The 19,994-nt window shown below is 53.9% G+C and overlaps 1 protein-coding gene across 1 annotated transcript; it reads left to right on the forward strand.

Moving 5' to 3' along the window:
- Positions 1 to 12,392: 12,392 nt before the first annotated feature.
- NPPC (natriuretic peptide C) lies at positions 12,393 to 19,057 on the forward strand. Its single transcript, XM_081141837.1, has 3 exons — positions 12,393 to 12,607; positions 13,026 to 13,327; positions 18,582 to 19,057. Exons 1-2 carry the CDS (start codon positions 12,518 to 12,520, stop codon positions 13,305 to 13,307), a joined length of 372 nt encoding a protein of 123 aa, XP_080997963.1. The 5' UTR covers positions 12,393 to 12,517; the 3' UTR covers positions 13,308 to 13,327; positions 18,582 to 19,057.
- The last annotated feature ends 937 nt before the right edge of the window (positions 19,058 to 19,994 follow it).

The raw sequence follows: 19,994 nt of genomic DNA on the forward strand, positions 1-19,994 counted from the left end.
TGGGAGCATTATACTCTCCTAGATGGTAGAGCATACTTTAAAACCACAGTGACTAAAACAGTATGGTCAGAAACAAGCAGGCAAAGCACTAAAACAGAGCCCAAACGTTTACCAAAGTATAATGAGAATTCAGCTTGAGAAAAGTGAAAGTTTAAATAGCTGGGGGGGGGAAAACTCAACAATGTGCTATGAAACTCCACAAATGATGTCAGGGCACCTGGCAACCCACTTGGGGAAAACAGTTGGATTCTTCACTTCGAACCCAAACAAATGCCAGAAAAATCAAATCTACAAACTTCTGAAAGTAAAACGTGCAAAACCAAAAGTGCATAAATATTTCTCTAATATTCCGTTAGCGTCGCTGAGGAGAGAGCAATGTCCCGCCTCTCCCCTTTCCCAAGGGCGGGCAGGCTCAGCCTGGGCCGCAGTCCTTGGCCCTGCTTCCAGCACAGCCCCGGGGGACGGCGCCTGGCCGGGGGCTGCTGCCCCCACTTCCACCCCGCCAGCCTCCTTGACTTCTGATGTGCAGGCAACTCCCTAAGGACAGTCTCCCCGTCCTTGCTCCTCTCCTCCCCCCAGAACGCGCCCCTTTCCTTCCCCACTTGCGAGCTGTCCTTTGGGGTGCACTGTAAGATGAGTGAGTGTTCTTGGGGCTGAGGGGTCGGGCCACTTTCAGTTCTGTTAGGAACTGTGGGCCGCAGGCCTCTGGACGTGCCTCCGGGCCTCCCTCCAGGGGGCATATCTACCCTCTGCCTCTTACTGCCAGGCGGTCAGTAAGTTCAGCGCGCTTTCAGCTGACCGCCTGGGGTCGGCCTCTACGGGCCAGCAGGCAGCCCAGCGACACGCCAGGGACAGGAGCAAGTCAGAAGCTGCCTGGCGCTTGCTCTAAGGCCGTGGTTGCCTCCTCTGGGCTGGCAGAGAACCTCACTGGGGCCACTGGGCATCCATACTCTGAACTGGGGCAATTGTGCGTGATCCTTGGAGGTTGGCTTGTCCCAGTTGTATGAAAGGATTTGGGTCGCCAGGTGGTTTCAATAAACACAACAGACGCATTTGATGCCCTTTGTCCACCTCCCAAATATCTGTGACAGAGCTTTTATCAATGAGCACAAACTCTGGAATTAGACTTCCTGGGTCTGAATCCCGCTCCTGCCATTTTAGCTTTGTGACCTTGGACAAGATACTCAACCTCGCTGTGCCTCAACGTCCCTACCTAGGAACTGAGGTGAAAACAGCTGCTAGGATTAAATACATCAATAATTAGTGTCTAGCGAACACTCGGAACGGCACCTGTCCTGTACAAGCCTTCTTTTTAAATATCTTATATGATAAATCGTTCCTTCTGCTTTCCCCACACTTCACTCGTCCCCGGCGTCTGCACCGATCCTTCTCACAACGGAGAATGGTGTCGGGTCTGTGGGGATATTTTCACTGTGTGAAAGGCAATGATCAAAGAGCGTCATGAAAGTTTACATAGTAAAATCTCTCGTTTAGATTTTGCTGTGTGTAATTTACAACGGTTTTATTAGACTGGGATAAGTTTACACTTGCACAGTCTTTAAAGCTTGCCGATACTGCATACACAGAAAACAGAGTGTTTAGACATGTGTAGCCTAGACTGGGGTGAAGAAACTGGTGTTTCTCAGTGTGACCCCAGGCTGGGGGTCTCCCTCCAGGACCCCCTAAGTCCCCATGCTGGCTCTTTGAATGTGCTGGAGACTGGACAGCAAGCACAGCACCGACAGCAACCTAATGGCAGCGCAGGCTGAGCCCGGCCGGGGTCGCTCATGGGAAGCGCCTGCGTTCACGTGGCCACAGGCGGGCATCGCCCCCTCCGGAACTGCCCAGACCCCTCCTGGTGGCAAAGCAAGGCCAACTGACCGTCAGCTCCAAAATTACCAGGTCTTTCTCCCGCCGGCCCTGCTCCCCGCTTCCTGCCCAGGTCATTATCTGACAGCGGAAACACCTGTCACTGTAGGCGCAGCCCCCTCCCCACTGACTGGGCCGGCGCCCGCGTCTCTGGCCCAGTCAGATAATCACAATATACTGCAAGATCGAAGCTCGCCCGTGGTCATGTGGTTACATTTACAATAGTAAAAAGGTGGAAACAACCTACAAATCCATCAGTAAGGACGTGACTAAATAAATTATGAAGCCTCCATACATTACAGGGCCATGGGAAATGATGACATAAACCCGAACGCAGTTATGTGGAACTACAAAGAATAGCCTATTTTAAGTGCCCAGGAAACAGTTATAAAAATAACATATCCAGGTACAAAGAAAATCTCAGTAAAGTTCAAACCCCAGAAATATTATGAGTTCTATTCTCTGACCACAATGCAATAAAATTAAAAATCCATAAGAAAATAAAATTCATTTTATAAAAGTTTATAAAGTAATAAAAACATTTATATGGAAAAACAACTCAGAAATTTTTTTATTTAAGGCAAAACCAGAAAAATACCTACTTACCCGTCTATAGAACACATGTGGCCGCTGTCAAAATGTTATGGTAGAGCGGTTGTGAGTACATTTATTTGAGTTTAATATATAACAAATCAAGTGGAAAGAAAATTTATCGCTACATTTATATGGGAAATGGATAATAAGGACATGTGAATGGTGAATCCTTACTCATATCATTTACCACAGAACATTCCAGACAGGTTAAAGTTAAATACACACAGGTACATGCACACACCATTTAAAACAACCCACAAAACCACAACACGGGAATGTGAGTGTTCGCTTCCTCAGTGCTGAGACGCGGTGTCGGGACAAAGGGCGGGCCTCAGAGCAGACAGCGCTCAGGCGCATCCCCAGCTCGGTTTCCCGCCGACGACGCGGGTACGAAACACTCAGTTCCTCAGAATCCGCTCGGAGGTCCTCACGGCAGCCTCTGTGTGGGCGTCCCCAGGCCCGGCGCCCCTGAGAACAGTCGCCCCGAGGCCAAAGATCAGAGTGAAGAAACTGTCCACGCACGAAATTAAAGGGAAGTGCAGGAGGCTGTGGAATGTCGTACATTTTAAAGATGTGGAAACATCTGTGCATAAACAGTTCGAAGAGCCATGGTGTGAAAGGGTGCTGCGCAGTGACTGTGAAAAATAATAGTAATGTCAAAACATTTAACAAACGGATAAAAAATATTTAAGGAAGTCCTTAGGAATTAGAGGAAGACAACTTAAGGCAACTCTGAGCGACTCTAGCAAATATAGAGAAAGGTGTGGCTTCCCCCAAATAGCTGGGAAAGTAGGGACACTCACTCCATGATAAAGAGCTACCGGTGCAGGGGCTCCCACTAACATCCCCCAAACCGAAGGGGAGGCAGGGAGAGAGGGAGGGAGAGGCAGGGAGGGAGGGAGGGAGAGGCAGGGAGGGAGGGAGGGAGGGAGAGGCAGGGAGGGAGGGAGGGAGGGAGAGGCAGGGAGAGAGGGAGGGAGAGGCAGGGAGAGAGGGAGGGAGAGGCAGGGAGAGAGGGAGGGAGAGGCAGGGAGGGAGGGAGGGAGGGAGAGGAAGGGAGGGAGGGAGGGACAGAGAGGGAGGGGGAAAGAAAAGAAAAACACTCAACTTGTATAGAGATGTTTCCACCTGTGTAATTTGTAAGCGCACGACACTAAATACAGCCCAGATCCCGAGCATGAACTGTTATGTCGCAGACTACGCAGATCCATGGAAAAGGTCACACAAAACAACGTTACGGGAAAAAGTCGATGACACTCAGATTCCAGCCAGACACAAGGTGCTCCGGGAGGGTCTGGAAACCTGGGGGAGTAGTGGGCCAGCTGTGTTATACTGGTGGAGGTATTGGTATATTGTGTCTTAGTGTGACATTTCCAGGTTCTTTTGCACTGTAACATTGGATAAAGATTCTATACAAAAGGAAAAAAAGATCAATTTTTTTCAAAACTTTCATCACTCCACCCAAATACGTTGGACATTACCCAGGTCACCTCAAGGCTGGATTCCTAGGGCCCGGCCCGGGGTTTCCAAGCAAGGGAGAGCAGGCGTGTGGGAGGCGGCCCCTGGCTGGCCCACCGGGCGCCTCCCTCGGGACACAGCTGCGGGCCAGGCCTGAGGAGCATCTTATGGCCTGAGCTCATGTGAAAGCCCCGGGCCTCCAGGTCTGCAGCAAACATTTGCCACTCCTTTCCTGTCAACACCCAGCTTCCTACGGGTGCCCGTGAGCTCAGTACTGCTCTGCTGGGCAGGCTCTCTTCCATCAGATAACTGCCAGGGGCAGGGGCAGAGACAGGCAGGGGCAGGGGCGGCTCTTCCCTGCCTCTTGCCCTGCTGATGCCCCCAGGAGACGCAGAGCTGCCCTGAGTCCCACTCTGTGGTTCCACATCTAACAGAGAATTGTTTAGCCAAAGGACTGAAGCTCAGTTGAAGTCCTGGGGGGTTGAACAGACCCTCCTCCCCACCCAGCCCTGCCCCCCACACGCCCACTCACCCCATCCCCATCGCGGCCTTTCCTTGACCTGGGGACTGCTCAGCCACTGTGAGTCCGGACTCTGCTTGGGCTCCAGGCTCCGCCCATATCTGAGCCACTGTCCCATTTCAGTCTCAGTCCCAGACTCAGCAGCAGCCCTAACCCAGCAGCCACCTCCCAGGTGGGTGTCAGCCAGAGGGGACGCTGGGAAAGAGAATCAGAAAGCTGTGAGGATCCCCAAGGCAGAAATGGAGGCTCTGCCCAGCCCGGGTGCTGGCCTCTTTTCCCTGGCACCTCACCTCCATCCCCCTGCCCTGGCTGGTGTGAGGGGGACTTTCTCTAATGGGTCAGAGCTGGTTCATTCACTTCATCTCACTGTGTGCCAGGCACCCGCTGCTGGGAATCCAAGGTGAGTCCCAACGGTCCCAGCGGTCTTTCTCTCAGGACAATTGAAGGGAGAGCACCCATCGCCCCCTCCAACCCGCCCCCCCCCCCCCCCCCCCCCCGTCCCCCAGCCCAACCACCTGACCCTTTCAGAACCCTGTCCCAGTGACTCTGGCCCCAGACAACCTAAGTCCTGCGGGCCCCCTGAGAGGGCTGGTTTCCTGACACTAGAGCTCTCCCTCTTCCCAAACTGTGACCACTATGTTCCCAACCAACCTGGCCCTGCCCTTTCCAGAACTCCCGGAAATTAAATTAGGAAAGAATGGGAAGAGGGGACAGCGCAGTCCCAGAGAATGGCCGCTGACAGATATGACAAATGCCCCCACCCCAAAAATGGCCATGGGTGACGAAGGAGCTTTGTCCGTTTCTCTGCCAAGCCACAGACCACATTCCCACGGGAGCCACTCAGTGCAGGGTGGAGACAGCTGTTCCTCTCAGCAGATGTTCTCGCACGAAGCAGGGGCTGCTCCCCAGCCGGATCCCCATGACTCACTGGAGCGCAGCCAGCTCACCCGTTAGGCCCGAGCCGCCTGCCGAGCCCAGTGTGTGGCTGAGGGCAGATCAGGTGGCCAGTAGGGGCCTCTACAGCCCCATCTGCAAAATGGGGCGGCTGATCACTTAGCTAGCACCCTCCTCCTGTGAGGGCAGAGGCTGTCTCTGTCCCTGCTGTCCCCTTGAGGCCTAGTGTGGTACTCTACTTCAGTCCCTGTTCATTTATTAAGCACCGACAATGTGGCAGGCAGTGTACAAGGAGCTAGGGCTCCTAAGATAGACACAGGAGTTCCCCAAGAAGCTGACAGAGGGACAGAAGGAGGCCCCGTGGTATAAGGGCTGTGACAGTGACATGCTCAGGGGGCTGTGGAACTCCGAAGCTGAGGCTCCCCCACTATCTTTGCTGAACCAGAAGAGAAATCCATGGGAAGCAACAGGCCGAGGAAGAGCCTCAGTGCTCAGCGGCATCATTACACCAAAAGACCCCCGGCCACCCCACGTCACTCAGGTCCTGGCCAGGCCCTTGTGCCAGAAACCAACCTGTCCCAAGGGTCACACATCTTCTTCATGAGCTTCACCTCCAAGGAGGTTCTCATGAGCAGCCCTGACCCTGCCCCCTAGTCTGACAACCGCTCTGTGCTCACCTGCAGTCATCAGTGGTTGGCACCAGAGGAGGTGAGTGCAGCACCTGGAGGTGTGGGGCTGAGACGTCTGGAGTATGATGCTTAATCCCTGAGTCCACGATCTCCTGGGGTAAAAGGAAGGGCCAGGGCCCTACCGTCTGGGTTCCTCTCTGAAACCAGGCACCCCTCCTCCCAGCCCAGCCTGCAGACTCCCAGCCCTCCCACCCCACTTCTCGGCTCAACCACCACCCAGCTTTCTGGATTGTCTCATAACACATCACTCATCACACTATTTCTCTTAGCTCTGCGAGGCCTGTTGTGCTTGAGAAACACATTTGGATCTAATGGAGTAAGAAGGTGCTGAAGTTAGAAATATTTGCTCAATTTTGTAATATGTATGAGCATATGTTACATTCATCTTACCCAAGTTAACTCTCCCCCACCAGGCTGTGAGCGAGGGTCAGGAACTGTCTCATGCTATAGCGTCAGTGTGATATTTTTATCACCCCATAAAATAATTTAAAACGTGATTTTTCAAGGCCGCACAGCCAGCATAGCCAACCCGCACCCAGTCGTCGAATGTTGCCCTGATGGTTTGCTTCGCTGTTTCCGCGGGGGACCCACCGGCTCCTCCTAATCGTGCTTCTCTACACGTCGTCCCCACTGCCCTTCGAGCCATCACTGATGATGCAGGCAGGGGGCCCGACGGCCTCGCCCTCACACCAGGGGCTGCCTGGGGGCAGCTGAGCGCCGGCAGTCTGCTTATTCAGGCAGGAAATGTTGGAGGTCAAGCAGTGACCTGGCTGGGAGGCCAAAGGTGGCCCTGGGGATCCTGAAGGGGTAGCCTGGCAAGCAAGCGTTTGGCGTTTCACCTTCTCCGGTGGGCTGAGAAGCCAGACAGCAGAAAGAAAAAACAAAAAAACCACTGACATGTCCACTACACACAGAAACTGCCTCCCCGCCTCATCACCCCCGTGGAGCCCAAGCTCCCCCATCAGCTGCTCATCAGAGGTTCTGAACCCTACTGAGCTCTAAGCCCAGCCTTCTCTCCTAGATTATTTTGCCCACAGGGCAAAACAGGCCATCATTTGGGGGGTAGGACCCTTCTTGTCATTGCCCAGCCAGCAGAGGGACACGGGACCCTCCCAGGCAGTCCAGGAGAAAAGGTTTGCTGTATGATGTCGCACGCTGGGCCCAGAAAGAATTCACGCAGGCACAAGGGTGGTTTTTCAAACAATTTATGGGCTTTTTTTTTTTTTTTTTTTGGCTTGGGGCTTAAAATTATTATCCATTTCCCATGAAACCCAGATTGCAAAAAATATGTTCCCTAACTCTCATTAGCATCTGGTTGTCTCTCTCTTGCTAGTATTTTCTGGTCACTCTCATTGTAGAAATTGACTCTTCACCGGAAAATACTTGGTGATCACACACTCCTGGGCAGAAACCTACAGAGGACTATCTGGCTTGGGAAACGCGGAGCTGTGGCTCCTCGAGCTGACTGGTGGCCCTAGACCTTGGCAGGCCCATCCCTGATCCCTTTGAGGCCCATCTTATTCACAGGGAGAAGCCCCCTTCCTTGAAGACTGTGATCTCCAATAAATCTGAAACAGTCTCCAAGACGAGACAATAGACACCCTCCTCCAGGTACCCACCAAGAAGCTGGGCTCACTGCAGGGACCCCCGGAGCAACAAGGAGCGGCTCCCTATGTGGAAAAGCTCCAGAGCCCAGCCAAGGCGAGCCAGGTCCCCAGGCATAGGGCCCAGCGGCAGATCCGTCCCTTCTGCGAACATCTGGTGCATGCTCCACGCTGAGGCCTGGATGTACCCCGTCCTCCGCCAGGAGGGCCCATCTCCCTCACCACCCTGCTCGCTTTCTCAGGGTTTAGGCCTCAGCTCCTACTGCCTCTCCTGCTTGTTGACAGCCTCATAGGGAGCAGTCCCCCCCCCCCCAGGAAACTGAGCCTATCTGTTAAGGTTATCTGTGGATCTTATCTGTCTTTTGTTTGAAAAGGGGGGTTGGTGGGAAAGGAGGGATAAACTCTGACGTCATGGGCCTGCGTAGGACAGCAGGGTTGGAGGCCATCTGCAGCAGGTGCTGGCAGGGCCCCTGGGAAAGGAAAAGGAGAGCAGCTGGCTCATCAGGTGGGGGTGTCATGGGGTCAGACAAAGACCTCATGTCACGATGAGGTTAAGCTTTCCTAGAATTTCTGGCCCAGAAAGGATGAATGACGTTCCCTTGGCCTCCAACTCCTCTCCTAACGCCAGGTCCTGTAGGTGCAGGACTCCTGGGGGAGGTTCCAAGCTCAAGGAGACCTGGCCAGGCCATGGCCTCTGTGTCCTCCATGGGTCCTCATCACCGAACTGTCCCAGGGAGTCTCGGGGGTGCAGGGTCCCCCCGTCCGGGAGCGTGTGTGTTTGTGCAGTAACATTCAGATCCCCCTTCTGCCACAGCTGCTCTGTCCTGCCTTCATCCAGGGGTCAGAAGCCTCTCATCCGGCCCCCTGATTCACTCTGCTCTTTCCCAATTATAGGTGGTGAAACTGAAGGCCCCATGCAGTGATGGGACTTGGCCAGGGTCCTGCTGCAATTTCCCTGCCTGGCCTTCATGAGATCTGCTCACCGCCTGTTCAGTGTCCTCTCTGGGAAGTTATGCAGCTGGAAGAAGGCCCCTGGGATGAAATAATTGCAGAGAAAACAGATGGGCGGCTGAGCAATCCTCCCCTCCTCAGTGTGCCTGAGAATCCTCCTGCTTGGCCCCAGGGTGCTGTTCCCCAGGGAGCTGGACAGTGGTGTCTCAGCCATCCCTTCCCCGGCGCCCCAGGAGCCCTTAGGTACACCTCCCTCACCGCAGGCGTCTGCGTCAAGGCCCACTCGCACCTTCCATAAGGTCCTGCTACAGGACCGAACCTCGACTGTCCCAAGGAAGGCCTGCCCGTGTAGGTGCGAGAGTCTTACCTTGCCCTTCGTGGAGGAGGGGAGAAGGGGAAGAGGGACCCACAAGAATGAGGCCTTTTCTCTCCATGTCCCCACCTTTCAGAAGTCCAGGAGGGAGAAGAGGGTCCCAGCCATGCAATTCTCTAATGCCTGGGGCTTGGCACACTTCAGCCTGGCTCTGACTCTCCCCACTCCCTGCTCCCTGTCTGTGTCCCCCACAACTGACCACTCTCCCTCAGCTTCCTCTCTGATGGCCACCCAGGCTTGGCTTCCTCACCCCCAAGAGCTCAATAGGCTCCCACTTTTGGAAGACAAACCTCTCCCCAATGTTATCGTATCTCCTGCCTCCAGAACCTTCCACCACAGGCTTGCCTTTCTCTCAAGCCCGCCTTCTCTGGGCACCCCTACCTGAATGCTGCCCCCCACCCCCCCCACTTTCCCCAGGTCTGGGCACGCTGGGTTCTGCCACATCACTGCCCTCTTGCTTCCCTGAGTTTCACTGGGCTGCCCTTTAGCGAGGGCAATGTCTCATTTAATCTTTTTTCTTTACTGCACCCCTCTAAGCCTGAGTGCATTCGCCCTTAGCCCAGAGGGAAGTAGCTGTTTTCTATCTAGATTTCCCTTCTCGCCTCCTGCTGGGGCTCCTTTCCTGGCTCCGCACAGGCTTTCCCTTCTCCAGGCAGCCCGCCCTCTAGTCCAGGCTGGGGGAGCTGCCCTCCCTCTTTGCCACGTCCTTTGCAGCCCACAGAGCTAGTGTCTGTTTCCTGGGGGTTCTTCCCAGCCCGGAGGGAACTTTGCAGGCTGCAGGGATGCTCAGTAGATACTTGGGGAATCAGTGGGTGGAAAAGTGACAAATGACAGAATTCCCGGCACAATTGCCAGGACTTTCCTCTCTCCTCTGCCATCAGTACTTTTCACACTAAGCACTCAATCAAGTGCCACAAACAGCTCATGATCAGCTGCTCAGTGGGTCCAACTTTCCCAGGCCTGGCTCCTGAGGCGGGAGCAGAAGAAGTGGACCTCATGAAGGAAAAGCAGGAAGGGACCTGAGTGCCCAGTCTAGGCCCCAGAGGGACACGGAGTCTCCTCTGAAGCTTCGTGTGCAATGAAACCAAGGGGAAAGGAGGGGACGGGGGACGGGGGACCGGGGGGGGGGGGGAGTAGTGTGAAACCTTCTGTTGCAAAGACTGTCTGTGCCGGCCACCTGCCTCTCTGAATGTCCCTCTAGCCCAGGCCTAGAACTCCACCTACCCCACCTCCCAGGCCTCAGCTCAGCAGGAGCTGCCCTACAGCCGCCCCCAGGGAAGCCTTGCTCCACAGTTACTCTGATTTATTCTCAAAGCTCAAAGACAGGGAGACCTAGTTACCTGCTGTCACCAACTAAATCCAAGAGACAGAAGACAAGAAGAGCCAGCCTACAGATGGTCAGACAGAAGGGGGTGACTATGGAGCACCAGAAGCTTCCAACCTGTCCTTTATTAATAAGTGTTTTCAGAGGCTGTAGCTGTTGCCCCCACAAACCTCTAGAGTCAGTCGGCTCCACATAGCCGGTGTGAAGAAAGCAAGTCTCAGAGAAGTTCCAGAGTGCTTATATTCCATTTTGTGCCCTAGGCAAAGAGGAAAGGGGACTTTCATTGCCCACCTGCAGATCCCTTCCTCTTCCTTTGTCCTCAAAGGAAAGACTGGTGCCACTCTACGGTGTTGCCTCAAAGGGGCGGCATGGAGGTGGTGAGTCACCTCACCAGAGTTCACACAGGCTGCCCCGTTCACGTCTGGATCCTCTTCAAAGGCAGGAGATCCTTCTACCCAAACTCAGACCTCAGGTGCAGGTTATTTCTTAAACAAAGGGCCCTGGGGCGCGGCTGGTCGGTGGGCATTTTCTGACTCGGTGCCAGGGTGGGATGTAGAGAGCCGGTGCCTCCCGGCTTTGGGCCCAGGCTCTGAGGCAGAGCCGCCTCCTAGCACCTGACTCTCCCACCCCTCTGGAATCCAGCTGCCCCCCCCCCTCTGCTGCAGCTTCCTCTCCTAAAAAAAAAAAGGCTCATTCCCGCAATCAGAGTGGTCCTCTTAGCGACTGGGACCTGCCACTGTGCCCTGGCTGTTGCCCCCTGGAAACTAGCCCTGTGCCTGGCTCTAGAGTCAGTCTGCCCGGCTCCCTACACCTGTGTAAGTAAAGCAAGTCCCAGAGGAGCTCCAGGCCGGCCGCATTCTTTGTTCAGGAGGCAGAGGAGGGGGACTTCCACCTCCCACCTGGGGCTTGGGGCTCTGCTTCCCAGCCCAGTCCTGCAGGGAGGCAGCGGAGGCGTCGCTCCCGGCACCTCACCCAGTTCCTGGGACGCTGCGCTTTCCGCTTCCACGACCCACCCCCAAGGGACGCCTCGGAGCCCAGGGGTCAGGCGCCTTGCCCGAGGAGAGGGGGTCGTGGGCAGCAGGCCGAGTCCCACAGCTACGGCCCGGGACCCCCTATGGCGAAAACGCGAAGGCCACCGCCTGTCGCGGCTCGGGCTCGGGGCTGCCTGCGGAACCCTCTCCAGCGTGTGCAGGTGCAGAGGACGCTGCCGAGGACAACCCCACCCTGCGGATCCTCGCGTGGGCGCAGACGGGGTCAGGCGCGCCGGCTCGGTGCAACGGCAGCGGGCGCGGGCTCAGCGCAGTGACCGTCGGTGCGGCGGCGCCCGGAGGACCGCGCCTTGGAGCCACCGCGGCCCGCGCACGGGGCACCGCACACGCAGGCGCGCCCGCACCTCGGGCCGCCCTGGTAGCCCACCCCGTCCGGTCTGCGCTCTCAAACGCACCGCGGGCGAAAAGCTCGCTCTCTCCTTTGCAGGACTTGCGCTCCCCCCTGTGGCCCCCTGCGGCCCCCGGCAAACCCCACATCCCTGCTCCTAGACCTTGGACCCCGTTCTCTGCCTCCCGGTTCCCAAGGCGTCGGTGAGATCGGAACTCCCGGCGAGCAGGTAAAAGGTGGAGCGGCAACGCCAGGCCTCAACCTGCAGGCTCCTGGGGAAGCGTTTGGCAACAAGGCAGATCTGCGTAGATTTCGGGCTGTGCCAACTTTCATTAAGTGACTTCGGGCAAGTGACAATTCTTCTGAGCCTGTCTATGCACCTGCAAAGGGGGAAAGCGATTCCTTCCAGGGAGAGGGAGTGTGCTGAGGTCCCAGCGTGTGTGCAGGGCCCCCGCAGCACCCCCTCTCGGCACGCCAGGGCGCGCTCTTGCTGCAAATGGAGTTTCCTTGCGCGCGCCGCTCTGCAGCTCCGAGTGCAATCGGAAGAGAGCCCGCCGAGCCGCGGGACCTCTCCGGGGGGAGGGGGGGCACGAGGAGGGGGGAGCAGAGGGGGAGCCCCCCGGCCCCCTCCCAGACCTCGGCGCGCGTGCCATTGGCCCCGGCGGCCGGGTGGGCGGGGGGATGACATCAGCCGCAGGTTGGATTATAAAGGCGCGAGCCGAGCGGCGGACTCAGAGCGCACCCAGCCGGCGCCGCGCAGCTCTGGGACCCGCGTCCGCGCAGCAGCCCAGCCAGCCCGCTCCGCGTCCGTCTGAGCATCTGTCCTCGCTGCCGCCCGCGTGTGCCCTCCACCCCAAGGGCACCATGCACCTCTCCCAGCTGCTGGCCTGCGCCCTGCTGCTCACCCTCCTCTCGCTCTGGCCCTCTGAAGCCAAGCCCGGGGTGCAGCCGAAGGTGGGTGCTGTCGCGGGGATGTCCGGACTGCGAGGGGCCGTGCGGGAGGGCGGGGGGTCTAGGAGGATGCGGCCCCCCGGAGGCAGCAGCGAGGGCGGTAAGGCGGCCCTCTCCCCTGAGATGCGCTCGGGTAAGAGCCGGGGGTCCCTGGACACTCGCATTCAGGGGTCTACGTCCCCAGCCCCGGGAGACCGTCGACAGATGCGCAGCCCCTACCGCAGTGCGGCCGGCTGGGCAGGCGGCTAAGGAAGGGAGGGTAAGGGGCTCCCCGAAGGAGCGGACGCCGGCGTCCGCGTGGCAGGTGGATGCGGGGCCGAGGGGTCCGGCATCTCTAGGGGCGCGCTCAGGAAGCGCCCCGCAAGGTGCTCCGCGCTGCCGACGTGCGTCCCTTCACCTGCCCGCTCTTTTCCCCGCACAGGTCCCGCGAGCTCCGCTAGGGGAGGTGTCAGCCGCGTCCCATGCTGAGGGCGTCGGTCAGAAGAAGCGCGACAAGATTCCCGGAGGCGGTGGCTCCAACCTCAGGGGCGACCAGGCGCGACTGCTCCGGGACCTGCGCGTGGACACCAAGTCTCGATGGGTCCGCCTCCTGCAGGAGAACCCCAACGCTCGCAAACACAAAGGCAGCAAGAAGGGCACGTCCAAGGGCTGCTTCGGCCTCAAGCTGGACCGGATCGGCTCCACCAGCGGCCTGGGATGTTAGTGCGGCGACCCCTGGCGGCGGTGAGTACCACCAACCCGGCCGCCTGGCGCCCCGCACACCTAGCTGCCCGGGGCGCCCGCGGAACCTCGCCTGAACCCCGCCCGCAGGCCCTTTTCTCTGATGCCCGAGCCCTGGGACCCTTCCGCCTCCCAGTGCCTTTGGAGGGGAACCTGGCTATCCGGGCAAGAGATCACGTGTGTGTGCTAGGCATTTGCCCCCAATTCTATTTATCATCCCATTTTACAGATGGGTAAAGTGAGGGATGAAGTGGTGAGGGAACTTTGGAAAGGTCAGAAATGGCTCAGGATGGATGAACCCACCTGACTTCCTCTGGAGTAGCAGAGACCGTTTGCAGGGCTCCTGCCCATCCCTGGACCATAAGCGGACCAGCAGCAGTGGCCCCAGTTTGCCAAGTGGGAGCATTGAGGGGAGATCTTGGGATTGTGGGAACAGAGGAGGAAGGGCATACACACAGCCCAGGGTAAGCTTATCTGCCAAACACTGTATCGCGCTGCAGGCGGTAGGCGGCCCAGAGGCCGGGATGCCTCCTAGGCCAGTTGTCCCTACAGTGGGGCAGACCTGGAGAAATACCTTCCCCTCACTGGAGGGAGAACAGCCCTCTGTTGGCATCACCGGAGAGCCTTTCTGCCCGCAGAGCATTCTGATTCTTGTCCCTTCTCTAACAGCGGCTGTGGGCAAACTGGTCTGTCCAGGGTCCTGATGCTGCTGCAGCCCCTGACTTCAGGATGAACCTCAGTGTTTGTGGCACTATTTCCGGGCAAGGGAAAAGAGACTAAAATAAATATTATATTTCTCAAACCCAAGATGTCTCAAACTGAGCTCCTCATCAGCCATCCCATGCCTGTCATGCCTGGGCTCCCAGTTTCTGGCATGGCCGCCTTACTCCCCACCAGGGCTAGAAACCCCTGTGCTGCCTTCAGCCCCCGTCAGGTGCCACAGCCTGGAAATGTACTGCGTGTGGCAAAGGTCCTCCCCTCCCCTCCTTACCTCCTTTGCATTCCTGCTGCCCATCAGTGCCCAAGGAAAAACCACGTCCCAACCTTTGAAACTGATACTCAAATGCTTTAGAATCTGACCCCACTGGTTTCCAGCCTTTTCCTGCAGCCTGGCTGCTGCCATTCCCGGTCCCACAGCCCATCTGTTCCACTCCAGACCAAACTGCTCTCCCGTCTAAGAAGCCTTCTCAGTGTCCACACTCTGTTCCCCCAGAGGGTAACGAGAGCACCCCTTTGAAACTCCCCAGCACATTGCCTACACCTTTTTTACCACTGTCCACGTAACAAATGTCTAAATCTGTTGAGAATTTTTTATGAGTTTATTTGAGCCAAACTGATAACATTGCCGAGAAGCAAGATCTCAAATCTTGCTCCGAAGAATAACAGTTTTGCTGTTTATTTTATGCATTTGGAATTAAGGAGTGACTGTAAGGAAGATTATACACCCAGGTGGGATAAAGCCAGGCAGGGATTGGATTACAGGACAGGTAACAAGATTACACGATCTCCTGAGGGTTGTTAGGCTCCTGAGAGGTCTGGAAAAGAGTCATTTCAAACATGTGTTAACCTAGATGCACAGAAACAATGGGCAGGGCTTAGGGCTTGCTTAACGCAAAGATAACTGTTTACTGAGGAAGTTATAGGCCTGGGGCTGGACTACCCAACATGACCTGCCCAGTTAGGGATTTATGATCAGATCATCCTGTGAGGTTGCTTTCCACAGAGCCCCTTTTTCATTCACAACTCCCCTTTGGTCATAAATCAATCCAAAGAATGCACTGATGACCAACACTTTGCTTGGATAGTGTGGTCTCACAGCACTAGGAAGTCTCATTCCTAGGAAGTCTCAGTATCACCCTCTGGTTGACCATTGGGGATGGGGCAGTGGGTTGATGCCAAATTTTCCCAGAAAGAGAAGGGCAGGTAAATGGAAAGGCAGTCAGGTCGTATGGCCTCATCATGAAAAACACTCTGGATCATTTCTATCCTGTGAACTGTCATGATCCGAGTTTTGCTGTCTGTCTCATTTTTCTGTATTTTGCATCTACTATAACATTTACATAAGCCATAGAGAGAATGAACAGTTATACATGTTTAGCAATCATAAACAAACAGTTGGACTATATAGAAAAGCCCAAGAGTAAGTAACTATTATTATGACTAATATCCTTAGCAGACAGGTAAAGGCAATCAAAGAAAATGGTTTGTGAGTTCAGTATCAATCTGTAGGTGCACAGGCCTTGTTGATGTCTTGGGATCAACAGCTTCTCATCCTAAAGAAATCTTTGATGTCTCTTGTAGGCAGAGACAAGGGTAGGTGTTCATTCATGGTTAGGTGTCTGATAAGATCCCTCCCATTGAGGTTGGAGAGTGTCCCTTTATTTGATGCCCTTTCTTAAAAAAAAAAAAAAACAGCATCTTAAGTCTTTGTCTCCTGGGAGCTTGCTGTGAAAGAAAGTGGTCACCAATTTGGCATTTCCTTGAAGAACTTTATCAAAACTTGGCAATAGTGTCCCCTAATTTTACAGTCTCCTTTCAATAATGTCAGATCCTAAGTTCTGTCATCTCATTTAAGTGCCGTTTAAATGCACTGTGATGCACAAAGGAATGCAAAAACCAGAAAATGAGGTTTGCCAGGGAGCCTGGGAGAACCAAGCGGCCGTTTGGGGTTTCCCACAGCCCCAACTATAAGTTTAATTTACAGCCATTGTTTACCCACACAATATACTATAAAAGTTTTCTATCACTTACTTTGCATAGCCCCCTCCCCCCATGCAACATAACATAAAAACAAATTTTTTGAGGTGTCCTGGGCCCTTCTGGAATACTGCAAAGTTACCTCTAGTAGTTTTAATTACATATGTATATTGATATTTTAAACCTTAAGACTCTCAATTTCTAATGGAAACTAAGAAGTGATTTATGAAGATGTTTTATAATTTCTAGAAATATATTTCATAAATATCAAAGTCAGTTATTAACATGGATCAAACCAACAAACTTAAACTAACTTTACTAAAGGTTAATCTTCGATCACATGAACTTGAAAAAAATTGGGGTTAGTTTCTATATTTCTAAGAATTTTAGAATACCCAGTCCTTATAAGTGCTTGCCTTCAAATCAATAATTTTAATTTATTAAATTGATTTTATCAATACTATCCAGAGGTAGAAAATTATCTCACATTTGCAGCATACATGTGTGGACACACAGAGAGATGCAAACAGAGACCTTTTTTAGCCGTGAGAAAAACTCACTAGTTTAAAAAAACAACACAGTGGATCCAAATTTTGTTTTGGCAGCTGGGATAAGAAGCCAATTTGTGTCTGTCCTTGACAAATCAAGTTCCAAATGAACTTCCCCCTTTAAAAACAAGGACAGCTATTTTTTAATACCTCAAAGAATTGGGTTGCCACCTAAACAACATCACAGGTTGATGCATTTTTTTAAGCTTTGAGACACCAATTAAAATATGCTTCCGTTCATTCCCCCTAATTTTACAGTCAGCTTTTTCTAATTGTGCACACAAATATTAATTTAGAAGTATCAGAAGGATCCTCATTTCAGGCATCTTCCTGCAGGAGCATCAATGGGGGGCTGACTGTCCTGGGACTTGTCGGCCTCAGAGACACCATTTCCCTTGTTAATTTTGAGACCTGTAAAGTCTGAACAAGCTTCTCGGGAAAACCAGCCTTTAGGTGCACGTGTCTGGATGAGCCAAATACGGTGGGAGTCCCTCTAGGCCTGCTTCATGCCCCAGAGGAACGTTTCCTGTGGCAACCCCTCAAAGATTCCTAGTCAGCTAAAAATACCTGAGCAAGGGGCAGCGAGAGCTTACGGGGTGCCACCAGAGCCACCATGCTTTCCAGGGCAGGGGCCCTCTCTCCGGGTGCCCTCCCCTTCACAGAGACCTCTCCCAGGGCTCCCGCTGGCCTCTCGGATCGGTTGCATTATCACACGGGACACCTCACAGAGCCCACCTCCACCACTCGGGATTCTGGGATCTGCAACTATTGTCACCCCGTTGGCTACTCGGGTTGGGAAAGCAAGTGTCCTTTCTTTTTCTGAGCTAAAGAGGGCTCTCTCATTTAACCAGCAAAGATTTTATTCAGACTCTCAACCCCTTTGTCCAGGGAAATTTCTCTTTCCCTGGAAATTCTCTTTTAGCTGAACACCCACCTCCAACACCCTAACCTTCTGAACCCCATCCCCCCACCCCCGTGACCTTAGCTCTAAGCAACCACCATAATGACTGTCGCTGATGGTTATGATCTTGATTATAAAATGCTAATGACAGAGACAGGGTGTGGCCGATGCCTGAATGAACACCTTGCCCACAGGCCCCAGGGACATCATCTGTCATCTGTTTAAACACAAGAGACAGCCAGAGAGGGGAGCTGTGGGAGAGTGCATGGGGCCATTGAGGCTGGGGGTCTCTCTGCAGGGACTCCTCTATGGGGGGCACCGCGTCATCTCAGGAGTTGCCTTCCCCCGGTCCCGGAGCACCCACACACCCATTAGCATAGACGGTCCAGCCCTCATCAGGTGACTCTGACCACCCGAACCCCAGCAAACCCAGCGTGGCCACTCATTCCTCAGGGCCCCGAGACGCCAGTCCCCTGCTTCTGAAGGACCCTTTCGAGGCGAAGCCGCTGGGAAGGAGGTGCTGTGGACTGAGTGGCAGCTGCGACCCAGACACTCTGCTCTGCGTGGCTCCTGGTTGAATCCTAAAGCCAGCCCTGGGAGGTGGCAATTATCCCATTTTATGGGTCAGGAAAGCGATACTCAAAGCTCTCCAGGGCCATTCAGGAAATAAATAGCAGAGCTGGGGTTTGAGCCCAGAATTCCCGACTCCTCAGATGTTTCTTCTCCCTCCGCTGTCATCCAGACACGGAAAGCCCAGGCCGGCACCTGACCGAGGGTTTGTATTGTAGCAAGAAAGGAAAAGAGGAGTGTTTTGCACTCTCCCCCGTCACTGTGTCTCCCTGTGGCCCAGAGCAGGGCTGCAGTTAGCCCCAGGGCAGGAGGGCTGGCCATCCTGGTTCCACCTGTGCTGGGCAGGAAGAGCCAAGGTCCCAGCAGCAGGCCAGATGAGGGCTTGGAAAGGGCCCCCTCCTTCTACCCGGGGCACAGGTGGAGGGACACTGCTTCCTGCTGCTTCGGGAAAGGGGAGGAAGGTTCTAGAACTGTCCGGCAGCCTGGGCTATCTCAGCTAAGGGGCCAGCACTGAGTGTCCCCTGTCCCCTCTGTGTTCCAGGTTCGGGAACTTGCTCCGTTGTGCTGAGGTCATCCTTGGTCATCTGGAAGCACCTCCAAGGCAATGTAGCTTTTACATTTCTTTCTTTCATTTTTTTTTTCCCCTTGTGGTACTGGGAATCCACAACACCAGCTGTTTTATTATTATTTGGGGAGGGAGGGTATGGTTTTATCGTTTGTTTGTTTTTGAAAATGAAAAATAAAAAGTTATATATTATATATATATGATATACATGAAACACACCTACACCGACGTGATGACAAGGGACAGTTTTTAAGAGACCGACAAAACCAGCTGTAAACATTGCTGTCTGTAAATTCATGTCATGCATAAATGTATTTATGTTGTAAAGCTATTTATATTGTTTATAAAGAGATATTTATAAAAATTTTATTTATGTAACTAAATGAAAGAAGCCAATCATTGTAATGTTTTTGTCTTAACTAGTTGAAAAATGTAAAGAAAAGTCATTCCGTGAACGTCTTGAAAGCTGTCTTTATTTACTCAGTGTATTTATTTTTTAGGAGGTAGTCTGAGGAGGAGGGAGAGTGTGGAAGACAAGGCTTTTTGCCTCTAAACAGATCTCACAGCAGGACTCCCAGTCCCGCGTTTCCGTTTCAGGATCCCCGATCGACCGAATCTGCGGCGCCGGGTGGGGCTGGCCTGTGGGTTCTGTCCCGGATGGTCCTGGCCCGCTGGACCAGGTCAAGAAGCTCTGCCCAGAGCGCCTGCCGGCTGGGAAGTCAGACTCACGAGTTCAATTAAAAATGGAATTTAGCCTTGGCCAGTGTTCCCAGTGGTTAGATCAGCATCCCACCCATTGAAGGGTCTCGGGTTCGAGTCCAGGGGTCAAGGGCACATACCTGGGTCGCAGGTTCAATCCCAGGCTCAGGTTGGGGCACGTGCAGGAGGCAACCAATCAATGTGCCTCTCTTACATCGATGTTTCTCTCTCTCTCTCCCCCCCTCCCTTCCACTCCCTAAAAATCAATGCGAAAAACATCCTCCGGTGAGAATTAACATACAAAAAAACTGAATTTAGCTGACTGAGGGTCCTCTAATTCTATTGCACCTTCTCTCTGTCGGGGAGATTTAAAAGGTTCCTGCGCATCCTGCAGAATCGGTCAGGTCACCTGTGAACTGTAGCAATTCCTTTGTAGAGACTGGTTTTTACCGCACAGTGAGTGCTGAGGTTGATGTGGGGGGAAGCCCCCCAGAGAGAAAGAGGAGGAGTCACCAGGTGTCACATTTGCACGTGCTTTGCAAGGGGATGTGGCTTTTCTTTCCACTTGATGCGGCTAATAATTTGGTTCCTGTGCCCCACGGGGCCATGGATGTGAAATTGTGAATATTTAGAATCTCTTTTCCCAGAACCAGCAGGAAACTTTTAAGCAATTCACTACATCCTTGGTAC

This window comes from Miniopterus schreibersii (genome assembly GCF_964146895.1).
Source record: "Miniopterus schreibersii genome assembly, chromosome: 7".
Classification (NCBI taxonomy): Eukaryota; Metazoa; Chordata; class Mammalia; order Chiroptera; family Miniopteridae; genus Miniopterus; species Miniopterus schreibersii.

Coding starts and splice junctions, on each gene's coding strand:
- NPPC (XM_081141837.1), top strand. CDS start 12,518: ATGCACCTCTCCCAGCTGCTGGCCTGCGCCCTGCTGCTCACCCTCCTC. Junction 12,608..13,025: donor AGCCCGGGGTGCAGCCGAAG/GTGGGTGCTGTC, acceptor TTCCCCGCACAG/GTCCCGCGAGCTCCGCTAGG.